General features: G+C 37.0%; 1 protein-coding gene across 2 annotated transcripts in view; it reads right to left on the bottom strand.

Annotated features, from left to right (window-relative positions):
- Positions 1-25,333, bottom strand: part of LOC128865372 (chaoptin) — a 186,177-nt gene that overhangs the window by 35,664 nt on the left and 125,180 nt on the right. For both annotated transcript variants that reach the window (XM_054105679.1, XM_054105678.1), the window contains exon 3: positions 10,677-10,821. In XM_054105679.1, the coding sequence (XP_053961654.1) occupies positions 10,677-10,821 (145 nt within the window). The remainder of the gene's footprint in view (positions 1-10,676; positions 10,822-25,333) is intronic.

The raw sequence follows: 25,333 nt of genomic DNA on the forward strand, positions 1-25,333 counted from the left end.
GTTGTATTTTTGACAAAGCGTCTCGTCCTATTTATCTAGTGCGTATTGATGTTGTTAAAGAAATGGAGAGACCTACAGTTTTAAGCCGATTTCGAGGGGCAAATGGTTTTTTATGAGGAGATTTTTCATGGCAGAAATAAACTCAAAAGTTTACCATTGCCTGCCAAGGAGCGACTCTTATTAAAAAAAAAAAATGTATAGCATTTTGCTCTTTCATGCACGAAGATTCGAAAATACGCACTCCCGAATGGTAGTCACACACCAACTCATTCGGCTACGACAACACGTGATTTAGTGTAGCTAAAAATGGAGTCTCAAATATGCAGACTCCCACTTTTGCTCAGCCCAGGACAGTGAAATAAGAGAAGGTAGTTTGTTTCTTCCTTCTCATCATTTTTACCGCTTCTAAAGCATCACCGAAACGAACCCACTTAACCTTTCTGCATACTTGCTTATTAGCAGTGCCTTATGAGCACTTCGGTGACTGTAAATATGCCCGCATTTTGTATCATAGAATATACTTGCCCACACCTCTTTTTTATTTATAGTCCATCTTCGCACGCGTCAATCTAAAAATACGATTGCGCTCTGTTTGTATAATATATTTAAGCAGCTCGCCTTGCTCTTTTAAAAAGTATGTAGCTTTAAGTGACTTCAAGAATACCAATAAGTTCCTTTCTAAGAAGAGTCTGCTTGGTCATACATTGTCTTGAAACCTCATCTGCCATACAGTTTCCTTCAATGTTCTAAAGACTTTCAAATAAGTTGAGCTGGAGTTTATTCTACTAGGCCTGTCACTGAAAGTGCAAAAGTCCAAAACTTTAGATTAGATTATATTATATTTGTGGGGGGTTGCACAAGTCTCGTTCCTTGTAATACCACAATGTCCAGGCAGCCGAATAAGACTTACTTTGTTGTGTTTTGTAACACTGTTCAGTTTTGTCTTACATTCATCGACTAACTTCGAACAGCATAGTGGGTTAATTGCCGTCAGATTATAAGCAATTTCAGATTCATAATTCAGATGTGTCTTCTGATATGTAGCTTCGATGCTCACCTGTTTAACAATCAAGCAACTAAGTTCTATCTGCTTTTTTGTTTATGCAGTCACATAAATTACGAAAAATAGTTTTAAATTGCAAGTCTCAAAAAAATAGTTTTTTTCCTTTTTGACTGGCTGACTGAATGTACTTTGCAAATTTCCAACAAATAATATTATCAACTTCCTCATGCATTAAAAGAATCGTTAGGGAATTGAAGTTTTTGTTAGTCGTATTAGATTGCAAAAACCTTTTTATAAACTTCATAAAACAGAGGCAGTACTCGTTAACAATATACTTAGATAAATTGTAACTTTTTTTACTTTTTGAAGTTCATAGAAATTTGTACTGAGTGCCTCATTGGCGCTAGTTCATTCACTTTATTTATTTCAGTCTACCGAAGGCTGTCTTACAGGTGAGCTATGATCTTAGAAGAGATTGATTAACTCATGGCAGTTATTGTTGCCATTGGTGGTTAAATTTCAAGGGCCGTTATTGAATGTGAACCACATCTAAACGTCAAGTTTTTTTTCTGCATTGCAATTGACATTTTTCAATTTCAGACTAAATCAATTTGAACCATGGAAAGATACACAATTGAGCAACGCGTTAAAGTTATTCAGGCTTATTATGAAAACGGGCGTTCAAATCAAAATGCATATGTGCGTACAAACGGAAAAATTGTGCAAAAGTTTGAGCACACCGGATCCGTAGGAGATGCGAAAACACCAGTGCATGCTCGTACAACTCGTATTGCAGAAAATATTGCTGCTGTTCGCGATAGTGTGGTTGAAGAGCCGTCCACCTCAACTCGTCGTCGTGCCCAACAATTGCACCTCTCACGCTCGTCGTTGATGAACATTATAAATGAAGACTTGCATTTACACGCTTAAAAGGTGCAATTGACTCAAGAACTAAAGCCCCTTGACCATTTCAAGCGTCGTCAATGGTCAGAATGGTGGCAGTAAATGGCAACAATGAATGACCAATTTTCGAAGAAAATCATCTTCAGTAATGAGGCACATTTTCACCTCGGTGGATTCGTCAATAAGCAGAATTGCCACATTTGGGCGAATGATAATCCAAGAGTGATTGCCGAAAAACCAATGCACACACAAAGAGTGACTGTTTGGTGCGGTTTATGGGCCTGCGACATGATTGGGCCGTATTTTTTCCAAATGAGGCCGGTCAGGCAGTTACTGTGAATAGTGTTCGCTACCGTGAGATGATAACGAACCTTTTATGACCCGAATTGGAAGATATGGATGTGGACGATATGTGGTTTCAACAGGACGGTGCCACTTGTCACACAGCTAACGAAAGAATGGCTCTTTTGCGCGAAAAATTTGATGGCCGAATAATCTTACGTCGCGGCGATGTGAATTCGCCGCCAATATCATGTAATTTGAAAGAAAAAGTGTACATCGATAAGCCAGCAACAATTGAAGAGCTAAAGGATGAGATAATTCGGCACATTAACGGCATAGAACCTCAATTATGCCTCAGCGTCATCGAAAATTTGGACCCTCGGATGGAGACGTGCCGCCGAAGCCGCGGCGGCCATTTGGCCAATATTTTATTCCATTCGTAATTACGCCATACCAGTATTATCATAATAAAGAGAAATGACAATAATTTCCTAAAAAAATTGTATTTTAGTAAAAATCAACACCGGCCCTTGAAACTTAGCCACCCTTCATACAAAAAAATTGTGAGAAGTAGATTCTTCTATCAGACAATGACTGTAGGTCTACAATATCCATCAGTCGATATAATGAGAAGGACCATTTTACCAATAAATCTTATTGAAGGCAAATTTGGTAAACAGTTTTTGTGCTTCTTCAATTTTTTTGGAATGGACCCCGTAGTATGGATTCCATATTATCGAGCAATATTTAAGGGGATGTTCACTTTGTTCTCAGCGCTGTTCGACCTTTTGCGGCTCTTAAGAAGAGAAGAAGTCCTCCATGGTACCATCACACCTATACTCGACGAAATAAGCTTTTCCATATCACTAGTTTACAAATTTTGGGTAGAAAGGAATGAACCGGTCGAAAAATATGATTTATAAGGTAATTTTCCCTTCGGTGTTAATTTTTGAATCTATTTACACTTAGTGTTTACTCTTACGAGTATTTTGTCGAGATAGCCGTCTCGGATCTTTAACAACTTCTCACAAAAAAGTTAGGAAGTTTGCTGATTCTCAGATGCACCAGTTTTGTTTATTAACGTAAGTATTAATAAAGATTAGAATGCTTCTGCCATCAAAAAAAGCTGCGAGTATCAAAATAATAAAGCATTCACTATTTCGTGCATTTGCACCACCCTGTAGAAGTAATTGATTTCGAATATGAAAGAGAAAAAATAAAAGAAAATAAACTACTTTTATAAATACATCTCACGCACACATGCAAGCTTATCATCAACAAAATACACACACACACTCGCACATGCACAAGTGTAGGTGCAGCATTATAACTCACTTACATAGTTTCGTAAAATTTTCCGTGAAGCAAGAATTATAGTTGCCGTGAATTTGTTATCCTTATTGGCATGACAAGATCGAGTGTGTGTCAGTTTGTGTTTTGTAATGATTTTTGCCTTGTGATGCACAGTGATGGTTAAAAGTTTCCGTTATCAAATTGTACTAATAGAAAAATGTCTAAAAAAAGAAATATAGACTTGTGGCACTCCATTTTTTTTTTGTTATTGTACGAGGTTTGATCGGTTGTTATTATTATTATTTGCTGGTCTGAAAATATTGTTAAATATCTTTTTAGCGCTTCTGCCATTTTTAGTAAATTTACTAAATTTGTCATTCTTCAGAAAGTAAATTTTTTTACTCCTCGCCTTGGACTATTTATTGTGATGACAACAAACAACAACTCTTGAATATGCGCATGTTTTCGTAAATCAAATTCATGGGATAAACTCCCTGGTACACTTTGCATAAAAAATATCACAATGTTTGTATAAAACGAAACGGAGTTGAGAATAAAGAAAATTAGAAAGTATAAGTAAATGGTTGCCATCAGTTTTTTATAACTAAATTGAGTAAAATATTACAAAATATAAATAAGTGTAAAAAAAGGTATTTAAGAATTTTTCAATAAGGAAATATGTTTAAATAGGGTTGCCATCTATCCAAGAAATTAAAATAAATCAAACGCATATGCTAATTAAAATATTACAATGGATTTATCAAGCAAATATGCTTAAGAACACCTTGCGTCCGGAAATATGTTTCAATAGGGTTGACACCTATATAAAAAAAAAATGAATTAAATATATAAGCTCATTAAAAGAGTGCAACGTAGTTATCAGCAAATACTCTTAGTATTTAAGAGCTCTTTAATACAGATATACATTTCAATAGGGTTGCCATATATATGTAAAATAAAATAAATTAAATATGGTAAACAGATAACATATTAGGATATAGTTGATTAAGTAAAACTGTAATGTATATCTGTTTTTAGTAGGGTTGCCACCTTCGTAAAAAAATTAGTCTTATAACTAAAATAAGAAAACGTAGTTACCAGATATCGCATTTATGAGCTCTTTAATAGAGATAAATTCCTATAGGGATGCCATGTATATGTAAAATAAAATAAAATAAATATGGTATAATTGTAACATACCCTGCGAGTAAGTAAAACTGTTTGCGAAAACCATAGTGCATATATTTATTAATAGGGTTGCCACTACTACTTACAAAAAAATTAAAATAAAAAATTAAGTAAAATTGAGCTTGTTAATACAAATATTTAATATATTACAATAGGGTTGCCATGTACATATATGAAAATTAAAATTAAATATTATTGTAAGCAAATTATTAATACATATCCACATCGCTTTGCAGGTAAAGTAGCTGGCGAAACCCTTAATATAAATATTTTCGTAAAAGGGTTGCCACGTATCTAATTAAAAGGTTCAGTGAGTAGAATATTTCAAATAAAACAGTTGATTAATTATTAGAAATATTTTAATTGTTAGAAATATTTTAATCTGAAATATATTTTAACCAGAGTTGCCACTACTTCCAGAAAATTTTAGATAATAAAATTGTTTCTAATAAAATATATTTTTTTAAAGTCAACAGAAGAGTTTTTAATTTTAACTAATATATTTTTGTATAAAATTGGTACTAAAAATATTTGGTTGGACTTGCCACTATTATATAAAATTTGGGAGTAATAAAATTTAAGAATCATAAGTAGGGTTGCCATGACTACACAAAAATTATAGGTAATAAAATTGTTTTGGTAAAATATTGTTTTAAAGAATTTTTATATTTTTAAAATATAAGAATTTTTAATTTTACTAACCTATTCGGCTACGGCGACCGATGTGATTGGTTAAATATCTATAGATTTCTATCTTGAATTTATTGAATATAGATTTAAATATTTCTCCGGAACTATATTTTTCAAGTCGGTAGATTCATTATTCGATCAAGATTTGAACGATTGGCTTGAAGTTTTAATTAAATCTGAACAATTACATTCTGACTGAAAGTACGCACGGTTCGGTATATGACACATTTTCTTATTAGGAACAAATTCAAAAAAATTTATTTTTCTTAATTTAAAAAAAAAAACCCCATACTTGTCTTTGACATCTGATTTTTCAATTAATTTTGAAGAAAATAAAATTGATTGCATTCCATTTTTCATTGAAAAATTTTTACATTATTCGTATAAAGCATTACCAGAACTTTTGTCCAGCACTGTATTTATTTATATTTACCGTTAGCTACATTATATTTTCTTCATTTTGCCACCTTCGCCGTATTAAATTCAACTTTATTTACTGGTCAGCGAGCACCGTTATTGATTTATCAGCGCATTAAAATCCACATGGGGAGTAGCAGAGCTCAGTCGAGTGGAAAAGGAGACAAGCAGCTTTGCGCCAATGCGCCAGAAGTGAGTGCACAACGTAAATGAAATTATATACTCGTACATATGTACAATACTTGTATGAATTTCTATTTAATAAAAACAATTCTGAGATGTGCGGGATAGGTCAAATTGGGAATTCCATATAATAATGAGCTGTGTGCACCTTTGCAAGATGGTAAAATGTAAATTGCCTTTTTTATTATTCCTTTTCATTAAGGAGAGCTCAATAATTTGAGTGAATATTATTTTCTTGTTACAAAAACAAAAAACAAAATAGTGAACTGAAAAACCCACTGTATCATATCATATATTATTTACTTCTCTTCTTGATTATTTTTACTTCTCTCAGTGAAGTGCAAAAGCAGAAAGAATTGTATATCAAAAGTGGCAGGCAGCAATAAATTATTACATATTTATTAAGTCCTACCTCGAAAATCGATATTTCTTTGTCAAACAAAGCGAAGAGCAGTGAAAGTTCAGCTGGTGCTCCCCAAGGCAGTATTATGGGGCCGAGCTTCAATAGTCCGGACGTTCGCGGATGACATTGTCGCAGTCAAAATTGACTTCTACCCCTATGTGGCCTCCCAAAAACTTCAGAAAAGACTTGATGAAGAAAATAACTCATTGGTTGAAAGAGTAGCATATTAAGCCAAACGAGACAAAATCTTTCCAAGTCACTTTTACACTAAATCGAAAAACTTGCCCACCCGCTAGGCTCAATAATATATTCATCCCCCAAACCAACGTCACAAAATATCTCGCCATGCTTCTTCATAACAAACTTACAAGGAAATCCCATACTTTCACTAAACGGAAGGATGTAGAAATAAAACTCAGAAGCTTATACTGGCTGCTACATCGAAATTTTAATGTTTCTCTCGAAAGTAAGGAAGAGACTAAGTGAGAGACTCAGCTATCTTGATACCAATATGAACGTATGACATTCAACTTTGGGCCACTGCACCTAACACCAACATCAAAATACATACTTGAAATATTCCAGTCGAAAATCCTCAGAATGATCTCAAACGGCCCATATTATGACACAAATGCACAAATTTATTGTGACCACAGAATATCTACAATAATTGAGGAAATAAGAAAATATGCCACATCACACAACATCCAACTTCAATCGCACTCAAATCCTCTCGTCATAGATATAATTGCAAATCTCATAACCTTCACCAGACTCAAGAAAAACCTTGCAAAAGACCTCATATGATAATAAATTAGTGTAAATTATTATTTATCATAAAATTAGTAAATGGTTGCCCTACTGTGTGTATTCCATAAAAGTTGTTTCTCTTAAATGAGTTAAATAGCTTTAAGTAAAAATATTGCTCAATGCTTAAAAAACAGATCGCAATAAAGAAACTGATTCAGAAAATACCAAAAATAATAATTTGTTCTATTTTTTTTTACCTATGAATTTCTTTATGTAATGTATGTAAATTTTTGTTTTTATTCCTTACCATACTATCGTTAATTCACACACCTACACCCTACAGGGAAGCAATTTTTCTAACTGTAACCCAAAATTTTAAAAACCCTCAAGAAAAAACAAAAAACAATGAAGGAGCTATTGCTTGAAAAGTGCGTTCAAAGAGCTTAAACCAGAGTTAGGCCTTGAAACAGCCATAATTCATTCAAGTTAGCATTGAGTCTCACAGCTTGAATGCCTGTTGATTAATCCTCCATTGGACGCCCGGGTCTGGCCTGACTGACTTTTTTGACTTTGAACGAGAACTAAACATATTTCTACTTTAGCTAACGGCTTGAGCTTCCAGGTAACTTATTGAAATTTAATTTTCCAAAGATTTATGGATATAACCTTTTAAAAGAAATCCTCAAAGAAGACGAAAAAGGCTAAACCTGGGTGTCCAACCGAAGGTTTTAAAATGGGTGTCCAATGGAGGTTTAATAAGCATTCACTTGTTCCATTCATTCATTCTGTTCCAAAATATTCGCTAAGGATTTTTTGAGCAGACTTAAGACAACTTAGTCAAATAGTAATCTGGAAATATTTAAAGAACGATTTCGTGTCAAATGGTTCAAGAAATTTGTACTTTATTTTCTTAAAAATTCTTTATTTGCAGGCTTGAGTATCGTCAGAAATACACTAAAAAAAATTAAAAGAAATGTACTAGTCCTCGAATTTATTTAATGTTGACAATTTTGGTATAAAGTTTTTTAAACTAAGATTTTTTAACATTTTAATTAATTTAATTTTAAATCTTTCTTAATTAAAAAAAAAAACTTATTTTTTTATGGATATGAAATGCGATTTTCAAAATATATTTGAATTTTTTCCAGGCCTTGTTCTGACATAAGTTCAATAGTGGTGTGATTGCACAACATTCTGAGCACGAAACACTCCTCAGTTGGTTATTATCTCTAATAGAGGCAGTGTAGCTAATTTGAATTTATGATAAAATTTGTTTGTTGGCGGTCTTGTGGATTTTTGCAGTAATTCCCCGTGGAACGCCTGCAGATGCATTGAATGCTTGCCTGAAGGCATCACCTTTGTGGAATAACGTAAAAACATTATCGCTAATCACTAATATGAGAGTTCAACTTCAAAATAATCAAAGTGCTGGACAATTTTCGAAACAATTGTTAGCTGTTGGAAATGGAAAAGTCCCAGCTGATGCGACAGCTGGATTAATTACTCTTACCAACGACATTTGTCGATTTGTAGACTCTCAATTACCTCTTATTGAAAATGTCTTCCCAAACATTAGTGAGAATTATCAGAATTATGCTTGGTTAAGTCAATGAGTAATTCTTGCCGCAAAGAATAATGATGTACATGCACTGAATTTCACCATTCAATCAAAAATCGTTGGCGATTTGGTGACATACAAATCCGTTGATTCCATAACAAATCCCGATGATGTAGTAAATTATCCAACGGAGTTTTTGAACTCTCTGGAGTTACCAGGATTTCCATCACATAACTGCAACTCGAAGTTGGTTCAGTTATTATGATATTGCATAATTTGAATCCACCGCGACTTTGCAACAGTACTCGACTTGCGGTGAAAATACTTATGCCGAATTTGATTGAGGCTACCATTATTAACGGAAAGTATGCAGGTGAAAATGTATGTATTCCTCGAATACCAATGATCCCGACTGATCTTCCGTTTGACTTCAAACGATTGCAATTTCCGTTTCGCCTTGCATTCGCAGTGACAATTAACAAGTCGCAAGGCCAATCGCTTAGTGTTTGCGGGATAAATTAAGAAAATCATTCTTTTTCACATGGGCGTCTAGCTATACGTTGCGTGTTCACGAGTTGGGAAACCATACGCTTTGTTTGTGTTAACGTCAGACCAAAGAACAAAAAATGTGGTTTACCAAAGAGCACTTCAATGAAACGGATAATTTGCGGACACGTATAAGGCTTCGATTGAGTATTTACTTTGGATTCACTTGAATTTTTTGCTTAGAGAAGTTCAACTAAATTACACTTCATTTTTGGAATCGAAATGAATTCATTACTGTTGTGAAATGAAATAAAACTTTTCCTGTTCAAATATAAAACAAAAAAAAACATAATTTGTCTTCATCTTTTAATCCCCAAACGAAATGTTACAAAAAACGAATCAATCTGGTTCGAACGGAGTTCCCCGGGTTTTCTAGTACTACAATAAAAATCCATATAAAGTAGAGTTACAAACTCTAAATGTAATACATTTTAATGAATTCGTGAAATTTTCAACAAAATTCCATATTTTTCACTCAGTTTGTTTAGAAAAAAAAGAGTATGCAGTTTTACACATCATTGAAATTTTGAATAATACAGTTTTTAAATTACAAGCAGATCAAAAATCTCAATGATTTCTGGGAAAATTTTTTCGGTCGCGGTCTTGTGCATTTTCCCTATTAAACGCTTGCTCCACATTTACATCCAACAGCGTCAGTAGAAATTATTTTCAAAACTCAACGCGAATTTTAAGCTACTTCAAACTGCACTTTGCTATACCAAAATTAAATGAGCTACTAACTGTATACTGGAAATTTTAGAAAAGATTCTGATAAACTGTTTTTTGTTAACTTGAACAATTTTTCAAATTCAGATTTTTGTAAGATTTTTGTATATTTTCATTCAAAATAATACCTAAAATTAATAAGAAGCTCATACACTGTTGAAACTTGTCTCTATCCCTGTGCTATAGTAATGAAATGCACTGCATATATAATTCGATATTAAGGTTTCATCCCTACTCATTCGCAAAGTTGATTAACTAATAATACAAGTAACCGGGAGACTAATAGACAGGTGAATGCATGCATGCCACACAGTGACAGTGGGCAAAGAAAAAAAGCATTGATCTCCTTTACAAATTCCTTCATTACTTTTTCGCCATTGCATTAAGCATTGAGCTCTTCTTATCCCCCAACTTCGTATTGTATCAGTATCCTCTGAAAAATACGTCCATCAATCGCTCAATTAAATATATACGTGCATGCACACACACACATATACAAATGCATTTATATCTATATATATAACAACTAAGCGAGTTCTACCTATAAATCCGCATGCATATCCTTTCTTTGAAACAACGTTTGCCCCTTTTGCTCGTTTTTCTTCCAACCCAAGTCTGCCACGATTGATGATATCAAATAAATACTTCATTGATTTATATGGCTTAAAAGCTCATGTGTATGCATGTATTACTTATATATGTATGTACGTAGTTATGTGTTACTGTGCACTCACCTGAAGCTGCGTTCTGAAATGTCCTGCAATTCGTTATCTATCAATTTCAATGTCTTCAGTCTGAGTCCCTGAAATGTTTCATCGTCGACACTTTGAAGATGTGTGCGTGACATTTCAATGTAACGTACGGAACTGTGAATGAATTCTGTAAGTAAAAGGAAAGATATGAAATAAATAACGACTAATAGGGCATGCGAAGGTTTTGATTTATTATCTAAATTATTAAAAATTTAAAAAGTAGAGAAGAAGTCCAAATAAGTTGATAGCAGATGAATATTTTGATATTAAAGGTTCAATTTTAGTTTCAGTAATTTATTATTTTATTCCTTAAAAAGATTAGAAGTTTACTGAGATTTCAAATGGTGTAGTAAATATTTCTCCCTTTAGGTTAATAGTGCCAAGTTCTCCATTGCTAATCCTCTGTAGACCGCGATGACTGCGCTCAATGCGGACGCTCCTACGCGAGGCCCATCTTCGTCCTGGCAATACGGAGGGCAGACATAATAAAAGTCCTGCGAGAAAGGTTTCGAATATCCGCATACCTGCTAAGGATCCTTCAGTGAGCGTGAACTTTTGTACGACATACCAGATGATCAGAAAATTAAAACAGTAACGCCTGGCGGTGCCCAAGGACCTATGCAGCTAGGCGCGACATCCCTAGTGACTCAAAAACCGGGGAAATACATGGGCATTCAACTCGCAATAGGCAAATGGGTTCAAAGGAACTTCGGAGAAGTTTCCGTATTCTGCTTCATTAAACTAAGTCCACTATTTCAAGCCACTTCTGAATACCCATAAGTGAATTTCTTACAGTTTTTCGACACTGCTTCCAATTATTTTGACCATTTCATGTAACTTCACATGGATAACACCGCTACACAAAATACTACTTATACATAATTCTTCTTAGACCATCTGCAGTATCATAACAGCAGTGCAAGAGCCCTGGGTCGTTAGGGGCCGTCTCTGTGGCTTAAGTGCGCTGAAAGGGGCCACGTTATTATATGACAGGAGTTCGAGTAGACCTAGGACCGGTCTTATAGTATCATCCCATCTCACTGTGACAGGTCTTGAGCAATTCTGTTGTCAAGACCTGGTAGTGGCTGGGGTGTGTTACAGAGGTAGACGCGGATGGTCGAAGTTTGTGATTGCATCTGCTTATTTTCCTTGCGATGCTCTGGAAGGGCCACCACCCGGAAGGCGCAATCTGGGCCTCATCCTATGTTGCGATGCTAATGCCCAGCATACAATCTGGGGCAGCAGCAAGGGCAATGGACGGGGTTCTCTACTATTCGAATTTATCGCGTCCTCTTGCCTAGACATACATAACAAGGGCTCACATCCAACGTTTGTAACAGCTAGAAGGCAGGAGGTGATTGATCTAACCCTATCAAACTCAAAACTTGGGTGGTCAATCAAGAACTGGAGAGTCCTTGCCGAAGATTCGTGCTCGGACCACAGGTACATTGAGTTTCAGTGTGGCGAGGAGGCACAAATGCCATTGTCCTCTAGAAACCCCAGAAAACCAGACTGGCAGAAGTTTGGACCTTGACTTTGCGCCACTAAGACTTCGAAAAGAACAGGCCATTGAGGCGGCTGTTGAGAAACTCAACGCTGCCCTAACCGAATGTTTTGAGTCAGCCTGTCTAATTCGACCTCTCCCTAACCGGACTCCCGTTCCTTGGTGGAATCGAGATCTCCAGATGTTGAGGCGTGAGTCGAGAAAACTTCTAAACCGGGCCCTCAAGACTAACCTTGCAGAGGACTGGGAGCGATACCGTGATGTTCAGAAGAACTAAAGAGGCTTATTCGGGAATCGAAAAGAGTCTCACATAGGGAATTCTGCAGCGGTATTGAATCTCTGAGTGACACGACGAAATTGGTTAAGATCCTGAAAAGGGGCCCAAGTGCAAAGTTGGGGTCACTTAGGAAATCTGATGGCTCCTTCACGGAGCGACAAAGTGAGACACTCAGCTTGCTGATGGAATCTCACTTTCCTGGTAATCACATAAGCGTCAGCCGGCAATAGCCCTTATTGATAGAGGCAGTTGTCAGAGCTGTTACACCTTCTCGGAATGACTGGTTCATTGCCAGATCTGTGGTGAATGAGGCCGCCATTCGATTCGCCATCAAATCTTTTGGCGGCTACAAGTCGCCCGGACCAGATGGCATATATTGTATCATGCTGAAGGAAGGCGCAGAGTCTGTGACAGCAGCCCTGAGGAAAATCTTCTCGGCATGCCTGACACTGGCTTACATACCACGCTCTTGGGGGATGGTGAGGGTCGCTTTCATCCCAAAGGTTGGAAAAGACGACTACACCAGCCCCAAAAGCTTTAGACCCATCAGCATGACCTCTTTCATGCTGAAAAGTCTCGAACGACTGGTGGAATTGCGCTGTGGCCATGTGTTGCACCGGAGCTTTTCCGATTACTTCAGGCCCGGCATTAGATGCTCTGATTGGTTTACCACCACTTGATGCTTTCATCCAAGGAGAGGCCTTGAAGGCCATCTGCAGACTGAAACACAATGGGAACTGGTACGGCCCCTGTCCGGCATTGGAACACAGAGTAGGCATGGACATCGATCCAACGATTCTCTCCATGCCCCAAAACTGCACTTTGCTCTTGAAATGCATGCATCTGTGTTTCAAGCGGAGGTGTATGCAGTTCAAGAAGGATGAACTTTGTTGTGGAAAAGCGATGGAGAGGGAGATCTATATATGTCTGCAGCGACAGCCAAGCTGCGCTTATGGCCTTAGACAGCCCCCCAACCACATCAGGGGTAGTCAAGTCCTGTAAATCCTGGCTGAACTATGTCGGTAGACATAATAGCCTGATGCTAACATGGGTCCCGGGACACGTGGGTATCGCGGGTAAAGAGACCTCTGACCCCTTTGCCACTCCCTTCTGCGGTCATCATAGCCACGGTTAGCAAATGTGTAAGTACCATCCAAAAGCGAGCTTGGCAGGCTGATAGAGGCTGCAGATGGACAAAACTGATGTAACCTGTCATGCCCCATCGACTGTCGCAAACCCTTCTGTCACTAGGCAGATGGGAGTGCAGACGCACAGTACGGCCGATTCCCAAAAAGCTTGCCAAAAGTCGAAAAAAAAAGTTTCTAGATAGAGTTTTTTTGTCTTTGGGTTGGTTACAGTAATGCCTTGAGTAGTGAAAACCGTTCATAACAACGTCCTGTACCCTAAGTATCCTCTGTATTTTCAGTCGCAACGTGGCCTTCGTTTGAGTATCGTATTACTGTCGATGAATAGTGAAAGTTGTACACATTTGAAAGATTTTGTAATGGAGTAAATTGAACAAAACCAAATGGAATCATCTTCGGAAGATTAGTAAAATACGAGAAATCTTTAGTACATATCAATACCTCGACACAAAATTTTTAGCTGCAGCAATACGTAGATACATTTTTTTAAATTTTTTTTATAAAATTTGAGTTTTCAAACTGTATAGTAATACAACGCCGTCATATGCTGCTTTGAAACCTATTAAAGGTTACTCAAAAAAGTAATGGTTACTGAATAAAACAAGATTCAGCTGCTACCACTTGCTACCTTGCGACCCCGAAAACGTATAAATTTACATGCATCTTGATTATGTTCTTGAATATACGCCATTTCACGTGAGGGGGTGGCCAATAGGGGTGGAAGGGGGTGGATTTTCAAAATTTTAAGATCAAATTCGTAATCAGCGACCCCGACAACCCCCGAGTAAGAAATTTTGAATCAATTACTTAATTTTTTGAGTTTTGGCCAGCTTTTCGGGAATCGGCCGCACTGTGAGACGGCTGGTTGGACTGATGACGGGCCACTTTCTGTGGGCAAAGCACATGGAAAGGTTGGGCATCTCAGACAGTGTACTCTGCCGAGCTTGTGAAGAGGAGGATGAGACGGCGGACCACTTCCTGTGTGTCTGCCCCGCCTTCGCTCGAATCAGGTTTGAGGTCTTTGGCACTGATGTGTTAAGAAACGACCACCTTGGCTGCTTGTCACCACAAAATCGACTCAGATTTCTTCGGAGATCGCGTAGATTTAAAGAAAATTAAAAGGGAATCCAATTGTAGTACAATGGACTTAATTAATGTCTGAGTGCTGCACTTGCTAGTTGTCCCTACAAAAAAAAAAAAAAACAAAAAAAAACAAAAAAAAAAAAACATACAAAAGGGTTCTAGATTGAAAATAGCTTCCGATGGGCCTTTTGAAATAAACGGATACTCCGGTCTCCGCTAGATTGTCCAAAAAATTATGTAAGTATTTAAATATTCAAGTATTTGAGTATGTAAGTATATAAGTATGTAAGTATGTGAGTATGTAAGTATGTAAGTATGTAGGTATGTAAATATGTAAGTGTATAAGTATTTAAGCATTTAAGTATGTAAGTATGTAAGTGTATAAATGTCTAAGCATTTAAGTATGTAAGTAAGTATGTAAGTTTTTAAGTGTATAAGTATGTGAATATGTAAATATTTATGCTTCCTCTTCATTCTTGCAGCTTCTGCAATAATTCAAATGAGGTATGTTCCATCTTTCAGCATGTCGACATAAGATATAGTGGCTTGTGATCAAAACAACTGACATAGAGACGTTTTTTCTTGAGCGGCCATCGAGAAACCAATATGATATTAAAATTTATATAATTATATATATAATATATAAATAATTTCGGCGTTCAAGTGTAAGTAGACTTATTAGCTGGCACCTTGAACAGTAGGAAGGAAAGAGTAAATAAAAATTCAATAAATTCTGATGAAGAGTAGTTGGTAAAAATTTTTTAAATACGTTTAATTCTTTTGCTGTGAACGTCATAGAAGGGATTCAATTCTATGGAACCCTGTGTCAATTTTAAGCGCACAAAATCATTCTGAATAACAAATAATGCCCCGATGTAGGGATACTCAAACTCAATAGAGAAATTTAATAGAGATGCCCGCTATAAATACACTGAAATATATTAGAAAATTTAAAGTATCGCAAAAGTTTTATTTAATTTTAATTTTTATTTATTTTTTATTAACGTTTCTTATTATTAATTATAGAGAAGCCTTGTACAATGCACCTGGTATATATAAAAGGATACTAACAAGCAGTTTTCATTTGACTTTTTTGCACTTGTCTTAAGATGCATTTTACAATATATTCACTACTCTCGCTCTCCATAAGGTCTGTTATCGTTGTGCGTTTTAAACGAGTTTGAAAATAATTCAGCCGAAGTAAGATGAATTCTTCACCGCCGACATGATTTTTAAATCGTTGATTGTCAGCTTTGGCATATCGTTACTTAGATATAGAGGAAGAGAACATTATTATGGCGGCCTTCGCTGTATGTCCGATTCATTGTATTTTGCTGTTTCATTGTTACTCTCTTCTCAATACTACTGACGTGGGAGTATAGAATTACTAGAAATTGGTTCTTACCAGCATCTACCAAATAGAATTACATGAAATGTGATTTTAATGTATCTGCAATCTATGAATTTAAGGTGATGCTATACACTACATACGCATTTATTTTATTTATTTATTTATATAAGCTTATACAATGTAAATTTACATATGTACAACCTAAAAACATGCAGCGCTAGCATCAGAGGCTATCAGCTGACATACGCATTTATTATTTTAAAGTCATTCGCAGCTTCGTGAGCCTTTATGCTTTTCTTTATTTGGTTTTTTGTTGATTATTTTCTTTTTACATCAGAAATTTTTTCAATTCATTTCTTAAGTTTGAAAATATTTCCCTCAATGCTTTCTTATAAACACGCTGATTAAACTTTTTCTCCTCTTTCACTTTTTAAGTAGCTTTTCTGCGCCACCAAATACTTTATCCAATTCCTTTTTTCCGATGTTATTGAAATTATCTTTTTCCTATTCTATTTTTCTATTCCTATTCTAGGTCACAAGAGATCGAAGTTTCGGTCAAAGTTCAAATTGTTTGCCATTTTCCTGGAGAGCAACACACACACATACAAATCCCCTGCCAGTTCATAGATTTGCAAACGTTTGTGGCTCAGATTGTTTTCAGCCACTCACTGCTGCCGCATAGGGCATTTTCAAACAGCACTGTGGTATAAAATAAAGCTAATACAAATGCAAAAATAAAATCGCGCACACAAAAATTACAAATAATGGGGTCATCAGCGAGGCCATCGAGTCATCAGAAATGACAATGGCAATTGGCTTGCGGGTGCACAGGGCGACTGTATCGTTGTAATGGGCACAATTCGTGAAAGCAATGAAAATTGAAATAGGCAATTAAGCCGACAGACAGCACAGCAGGCGGAGAATGATGCCGTCACACAAAGTTCACACAGTTGATTTTGTTGGAAGTGCTTTTCGGAAATGGATTTCTAATTTATTTAAAATTTAAAAGCAATTTCCATTGACAATCGTATGCGCAAATGAGTTGAAAACGTCTAAGTGATTTCGATTTAGATTCATTTCGTTTTTTTTTCTCTTCAATTTCTATTTAGATTTTGCTTAGGTCAGCTTTTTTGTAGTTTCTCTGTGTTAGAACAAATTCAATCAAGCCGCCTACCATGGAAATTCTAAAAAGTTACTCATACGCCATAGTACGCCACAGTACTTTGATCGTAATGAGATATTTACGTTGGCATTGCTTTCACGACCATTTGTGCGCAAGTAATTTTATTTACTATTTCAAATGAAAACGCAATACTGGTTACGTGAAATCATTGGTGCTATCAATTCACCATTAACGTTTAGCCCAAAAACCGCCTCGATTGTAAGTTAATAGATTTTTAATGAGCGCTGCTTACATTTGTAAGCTACAATTATTCAGAGAGCTTAAGCAGTGCTAGAAGCGTGCATGTGTATGTGTAAACGCAGCAAACAATAGACAACAAACTAGGGGAATAATGTGACTTGCGTGGGGGTGGGTGTAATATAATATTATATATGACTGGCGCGCGTGGCGACGTGGTGTGACTCCAAGCAGTGCGCAATAAAATAATGCGCTAAGCGTCTAAAGCTAAACACAGTCGGCCTCTCACACCAAAAGGTTCAAGAAGCCATCAGCGATTGCAAGGCTGCCTATGTACTTGTCTAACAATAAACTATCTTGCTTGTTTAGCTCTTGTGTGTGACTGCTGCGTGCCTGTCTGCCCCCGTCCAACTGCTTATCTGCTTGCCTTTTGTGTCGCACTGGTAATTAACATAAGATTAACTCTCGCACACAATTAAATAGGAAAACGCATAAAAGTTTTTGTGGATAAAAGTAAACACACACAAATGGTACAATTCACAGCGCACACACACACATTCACAAAGAGACATACTTTCAGAGAAAAACTTTTAAAAACGTGTAAGTTTGGCTGAATTGGAACGAAACTAGGACAAAGTATGAATGTGCAAGTATTTGTTTGGATTCGTGTGAAAGGATTTGCTATGCGCGCTTTTGTAAACAATTTGGCCTGCTGTTTTTTGGCACACTTACATTTATAGTATTTGCTTAAATAACTATTTGATAGCCGGCGTATTTACTTTCGCATTATAATATATATGATTGTATGTATGTGTGTATGGATGTACGCATATGTAATATATCTGTATGCACATTAGGGCAGGTCAAGTTTTATAGAAACAGTTTTTTCCGACAGCGTACCGCGCAAATTCGGATTTTACAATACATAAATTTATAAGAATAAAAGTGCATCAGAAATTTTAAAAGCAGAAACTAGAAAGGGAGTTATGGCTATGTAGGAGATACAGTAAGTGGCCATTGAATTATGACCGATGGCATTTTTCTGAAAACTTCAAATATCAGCTACAATTTTCAATCTAATTTGGGCTTTTCCAAATAAAAAAGGGTATTAAGGGGTTTTTAGCCTGTTCTTAGATATTTCTACGAATTTCCGGCCAATTGGCCTGCTACGATTAGAAAAGGATCAGTTTTTTTTGCTTATAAGTGAAAAGTTAAGTATGCAAGTGCCAGTGCGAATTAATTCGATCTTGTGTGAGGAGCATAAAAACACTAATTGAGAACATCTGAAAAGTGAAAGAATTAAATAGTGAATATTCATATATCGAAAATATAACAACAGTAGTAAGTACAATATATACATATCTTTCGAATTTGTCACGGGGATTATCCTTTTTTTTCAATTTAACCAGTCTTTTTAGAAAATGGGCCGAAAGTCGGATTTGACATCGGGACAAAAGCAACAAATTGCAGTTCTTTTGAAAGCCTAGAACCTGGGCTATGTAAGCATAGCAAGAACCGTCGGAATATCCAAAACGTCTATGGTAAATGTTACCAAAAAGTTCAAAAATACCAACAAAGTTTTAGCGGTCCGAGAACACATCACCTCAACCATGCAGAATCGCATAATCCTACAAACAGTTCTCTGGAACAGAAATGCTTCAAGTCGGATGATTTCAAGAGAGCTTCAGGAATCTGGAGTAAATATTTCGGAAAGAACGTCACGACGACGCTTATACGAAAACGGACTTTTTTGCAGACGACCAGCAAAAAAGCCAAAACTGACACCGTGTATGCGAAATCGGCGGAAACTTTGGGCACAACTTCACAAAGACTTCGACGTCGAATATTGGAAAAAAGTAAGTTTAAAAAAAACATTTTTTTCCTGTGTCAAATAGCAGTAAGAAGATGTGCATATTCACACTCTTGTGGTTGTGTTTTTCTTCTTACAGATCATCTTCAGCGATGAATGCCGATTGGAAGCGGTCACAAAATCAGCAAACTTTGTTCACAGAAGCGTCGGAGAACGATATTCTCAAGATTTTGTGCTTCCAAGGGTCAAACACCCCCCAGTGTTGTGGTTTCGGGCTGTATAACCTCAGAGGAACCAGGCCCGCTACATTTTGTTGAGGGAACAATGCGCTCTGTCCAGTATGTGGACGTGCTGAAAAACGTTTTGCTGCCATATTTAGAAACCCTGAAGTGTCCGAGAGACGAATACACATTTATGCAAGATGGAGCTCCATGCCACACATCCAGGATGATGATGAATTGTCTGAATTCAATGGAAATAATGGTTTTACCATGGCCTAGCAATTCACCGGTCCTTAACCCCATCGAAAATTGTTAGGCGTACCTCAAATCGGCAGTAGACCAGAGAAATAATACAACAGCTTAAGGTAAACATCGAAGATGTGATGTGTAATAACCAAAATCTTAAGATAAAGATAACACAGTGCGTAGCCAGTATGCCTCAACGAATTGCGGCCTTCTTAACAGCAAGGGGAGGAGCCTCGAAATATTAGTTAAAAATAAATATGTTTAGTGCAAAAATGTCAAGAAGCCTTTAATAAAAACAAATATGTAAATTTTTTTAAATCCTTTAAAACCATTTGCTTATTATTCGCTCCCAAAGCCATAAATACGTTATTTTTATCATCGGTCATAATTCAATGGCCAGGTATGTATAAAGGGAAAACAATACGTCTCTTATTCATCGCAAAAAAGAGCTATAATGAAAATAGTTTGAAATATGCCATTAATTGTAAAAAAAGTATGATATGAAACAGTTTAAAAATTATTTTTATTTTATATTTAATTTCTTTTGCGTTTTTTGCAAGTTTTTGTTGGGCTTACATATACAAAAATTACATATTTACAACCATTTTTCTTATTACTCCTATTACAAAAATAAAAAAGACGGTAGACAATGGACAATTTCTGAGTGCATTTATGCCATGAAAAAGCTCCTCATAAAAAAAAATAAAACCAAAAAAATAAAAGAATAGGGGGAAAAAAGTAGTAAAAAAACATAGTCAAAACAGTACAAATGCGCGCTAACCTAATTCAACATTGGCTGCGTCGAGGAGATGTGACTTTTGTAACCGAGACTATCCTCCTGAGTCTAAGCCTACGACCAGCCTACACACATGAATTAAAATGAAAAGCGCGCAGAGGTAAACACCACGAAAAATACTAACAAAATTTTCCGAAAAAAAACCGGCTATTTATTTAGTGTGTTTTGCATGCATGTGCATATGTGTGTGTGTGTGAGTGAGAGTGGCGTTGTCAGAGCTATTTTTGCTTTCGTGCTCAGCCACCGTCATCGCCACTCCTCGCAACAGCTGGCTGGCTGGTGGCCTTGCGCTCACGTTAGTGTTTATAGGCCTGTATGCGTGTATGTGTGTGTGTGTGTCAGCTTGAGCTTTGCGCTTTGTCCCCAGAGTGGCATCAACAATAGCAGAAACAACAGTTGCAATAGCTACAACAACAACAATCGAATAACGTTTCGCTGAGCATGTGTTAATTAATGAGGTTGCACTGAGCGTTGAGCGGCTTGAATTGCACGGTTTTTGTTTGTGTTTTTTTCGTTTTTTGTTTGTTTTTTTCGCTTTGTGTTTTTAGTGGGCGCTGGGCGGTGAACTTTAACGCGCCACGCCAAAACAAAGCAAGGCACAGCTGAGTGGCAGTCGCTAAAGGGCGCTGGATGTTGGTCTATAAAGCAGCTGGCTGGCTACGGGGTGCTTGAAAATGTAGATATGCCTTTGTGTGTGTACATATGTGCGTGGGGAATCCATTGGACAAACAGCCATGGGAAAGTATATGCACTAATACACGTGCATGCAGCTTGCGAGCTGCTTGTTTGCTTAGTTTTGTGGGAATTTTGTGTACGAGTATAATAATGTAATGGTGTTTGTTGGCTTCTGTAAGCGGTTTGACAGCTGCAGTGCGGCTGCTGTCGGCACTCGGCACTGAGGCGATACATTTATCAGCGCTGCGCACATACCTAAAGGCATACTCATATACATATATGTGCTTCTGTTTATTCAAACGCCAAAAGGATTTCGCTTACATACACACATATAAAAACATACAAACACACACGAATGAAGGCCCTCTTGTGCAACATTCAACTGAAGAAGGACTAGACCATCTAAGCTCTTTGGCTGTTTGGCTTATTTGGCGCGCCACCCGAGGGCAGGCTGCTAGTGGATGTGGATTGCTTTGCTGTCGGTGAATTGCTTGGCTACTTCTGGATTTTGCCGGCGGTTTATTGTTGTGTACCACTGTGGATGTGTTGCTTGCTACTTAGCTGGACAGCTGTTAAGCTGAGCTGATTAGCTGCTAGAATTGTTTCAAATGCTGTAGAGATTTGCTAATATTACAAGTAATTTCCCTGTGAGTGAGGATGAAGATAGTTGATTAGCTTTGTTGGTGTGGGGGCGTAGTAACACAAGTATGCATTAATTTATATAATTAGTGTTATTTAGGGATACAGGGATGATTTGAACATTTTCTAACAAATATATTTTTGGGTTAAAGTCCTAAGAAATCGCTTGGTGCTCGGGTCTATTAATGCTATCAGTAATAAATTCCATTCGTGCAATGTTGGCACCTGCAAAAGAACCAAGTGTTTCCTGAAAAGGCTTGATAGGGTGATTGGTTATGTTGTGGTGGTAGTCGATCTGTATGACCAAATAACTTCCAAGGACTGTCACTCCAGCAGCATTCCCCGTATGTAAGTATGGGGAATGTTTATGCTGCTACAACAACAACTGTTTCCACGACAGTCGGTTCTACGTTACCGAAACGACCCGGATTTATATCCGGCCAAGGACTGTCACTCCAACAGCATTCCCCGTATGTAAATATGGGGAATGTTTATGCTGTTACAATAACAACAACAACAACCAAATCACTTAGACCTTACAGGTCCTTTATATTTATCTACATGCTGAGACCGCCGTAGCCAAATGGGTTGGTGCGTGACTACCATTTGGAATTCGGATAGAGCTTAGGTTCGAATCCCCGTGAAACACCAAAGTGAAGAAAAAGTTCTTTTAAATAGCGGTCCGCTCTCGGCAAGCAATGGCAAAGTATATTTCTGCCACGAAAAAGCTACTCATAAAAAATATCTGCCATTCGGAGTCAGCTTAAAACTGTAGGTCCCTCCATTTGTGGAACAACATCAAGACGCGCACCACAAATATATAGGAGGAGCGGCTCGGTCAAACACCAAAAAGGGAGTAAGCGCCAGTTATATATATCTACATGAAACCAGTTTGTGGGAACCAGTTAATGAAGCCAGAATAGACTAGTTTAGTAGTAACCAACGGTCTTTCCATAGTTTTACATCTAAGCGCCAGGGCGGCAGTCACGTGTTTCCCTACAAGATTTAGTGCAGACAGATTGATTAGCACTTCCAGCACTTTTTTTGGAATAGTCTTTAAAACACCAGAGATGCATAAAAAAGCTGTTCTTTAGACAATACTCATGATTTTAGCGTCACTCGCCTTTTGAGCAGATGACAACCATAACAGCTTAAAACCTTAAACCCAATGTGAACTTTTCAAAAATTATAGAAAATTCCCGATTTCCAGCACTGAGTTTCTAAAATTCATTAAAAAATTCTATTGTAGTTTACCCAAAGTGATTAGTCTACGTCTGGATAAAGCAGGACGGTGGCACAAAAGGTGCAATATCTTCTCTTCCTCTTCTTCGGTTAGACAGCTTCTGCAGAAGTCGGAGGTAGTCTCTGAGCATTACTACTCATTAGGTAGTGCCCAGTTATAATGAAAATAAGTGTGCCAAGGCTAGGCTTATGTTTTCTTAGCAGATATGCCGTGCATTTAGCCTTGAATATCAATCGCAATTGTCAGGAAATTCTACAGTTGGGTTCATGGGGTCATATTTCTTTAGCTTTTCTTAAAAATTTCTCAGAAATATTGTAAGTAGGCTATGTGTTGGTTGGTACCCATAGCTGGTGATACATCGAGTTCAAGGGTGATGTTTTTTTAGCTCTGAATCATTCAGCTAGCATTTTAGAGGACTCTTTTATTGGACTTACGGTGGCGAGTATAACTGAGTACGTTATGATGTTTTCTTAAATACTTAATTTTATTAACACGTTGGCTGCCACGTATCACCGGTGATCACAAAAAAAAACCTCCCCCAGGTGCCAAGTATCACCGGTGATCACAAAAAAAATCTACCCCCAGGTGCCAAGCAAAAAAAGTCATGTTCCCGTTTGAATTTTAACGAGATATTTTTACCAGGAATAAAAGTCACGCTCCTGACGCGTATGAGCACGTTTTTGTGCTGTGTTCACCGGTGATCACTTGCCGTTTTTTTTAAATATTCTTATTTTTTTTGAAATGTGATCACCGGTGATCCGGTGAAGAAGTAAATCAAAATAAATCAGTATCAAACTTGAGTTCATAGCGAGCAGTTGGTTGCAAATTACAGTGAAATATAGTGAAGTGAAGTTGTGAAGTTATGAATTCCGAGGAAATACGTGACGCGTTGAATTCAATGGAAAATTCCAGTGTTAGTGGTGAGGATTTTAGTCCAGATGAAGATGAGTACATCCCAGATTCAGGCAGTGATACAAGGAGTGATGACAGTATTGATAAAGACCTCGATGTTAGTGCTACAAATGTTAATAATACTGCTGATGAAGATCAGACGGAAACTACGACAGCATGGACCTCGCCTGCTACCGGAGAGACTTTGAAGAATTTAGAAGAATTTACCAATCCACCCCAGGTTTTGCAATATGATGCCGGTACGCAATTTCAATATTACAGAAAGTTTTTGACCGATGAGATATTGAATATTATTGTTGAAGAGACAAATGGGAATGCAAACTCTCAAGTAAGTGGCATCGGTACTCGCAGCAGCAGTAGGATGAATATGTGGAAAGATACTGATCGCCAGGAGATCATGGAGTTTCTGGCCATAGTCATGTATATGGGAATGGTAAAATACCCTGCAATAACCGACTATTGGAAACCAAGCACATTGTTCAAAAACGCATTCGTCCCACAAGTTATGGCTCGTAACCGGTTCCAGATCTTGCTCAAATTCATTCACTTCGCACATAATGCCCAGTCCTCTGAAACAGTGTCAAAAACTTATAAAATGCAAATATCTGACTTTCGTCAAAGCATTATCCTTTTCATGAGTGGAAAAGATAGCGCTTCAATAGCGCGCTCACCTCCGCAGGAAAAACACTTTTTAATAACGTCGACAGAAGCAACAAAGGATGGTAGGCGCAAGAGACATCGTTGCGGCATGTGCTATTCAGAATTAAAGACGACAAACTCGTAGTCAGTCGCCAGTAAGAGGGCCAAACTAGTGGCAACATACTGCGCCCAATGTCGGAGGTCACTATACCTATGTCTTAAACATTTTCAACAACTACATTAAAATTAAAAACGAAAAATACAGTTTTTTCTGTTTCCAGAATTGGATTGAATTTTCTCATTTTTAATTTCGTATTATTTCAAAACTTTGTATTTTACTATGAAATAAAATATTTTTTCTTTTAAAATAAACTTTCATTTTTCCCAAAACTCCTTCCGTTAGGGTCCCAGCCCCTAAAATCTAGGGGCCTAAGCGTGTATCACTGGTGATACATTGGCACCTGGGGGTAGTTTTTTTAAATGATCACCAGTGATACATTGGCAGCCAACGTGTTAATATTAATTATTAATTAAATATTATTTTGTTATTTTTTGTGTAAAAAATCGTTGACTTTTTAACTATGTCCATATTAGTCAAACTTTCAGGCTGTTTCAGAATTTAGCAACATTTCAAAAAAGTTTTTAAAAATTCCATCTAGATTTGCAACTTTTTGCACTTAAACCCAAAAAAATATTTGTAATCAGAATTTACAAAAAAAATACGGATCCAGGGCTAAC

This window comes from Anastrepha ludens, chromosome 5, assembly GCF_028408465.1.
Source record: "Anastrepha ludens isolate Willacy chromosome 5, idAnaLude1.1, whole genome shotgun sequence".
Lineage (NCBI taxonomy): Eukaryota > Metazoa > Arthropoda > Insecta > Diptera > Tephritidae > Anastrepha > Anastrepha ludens.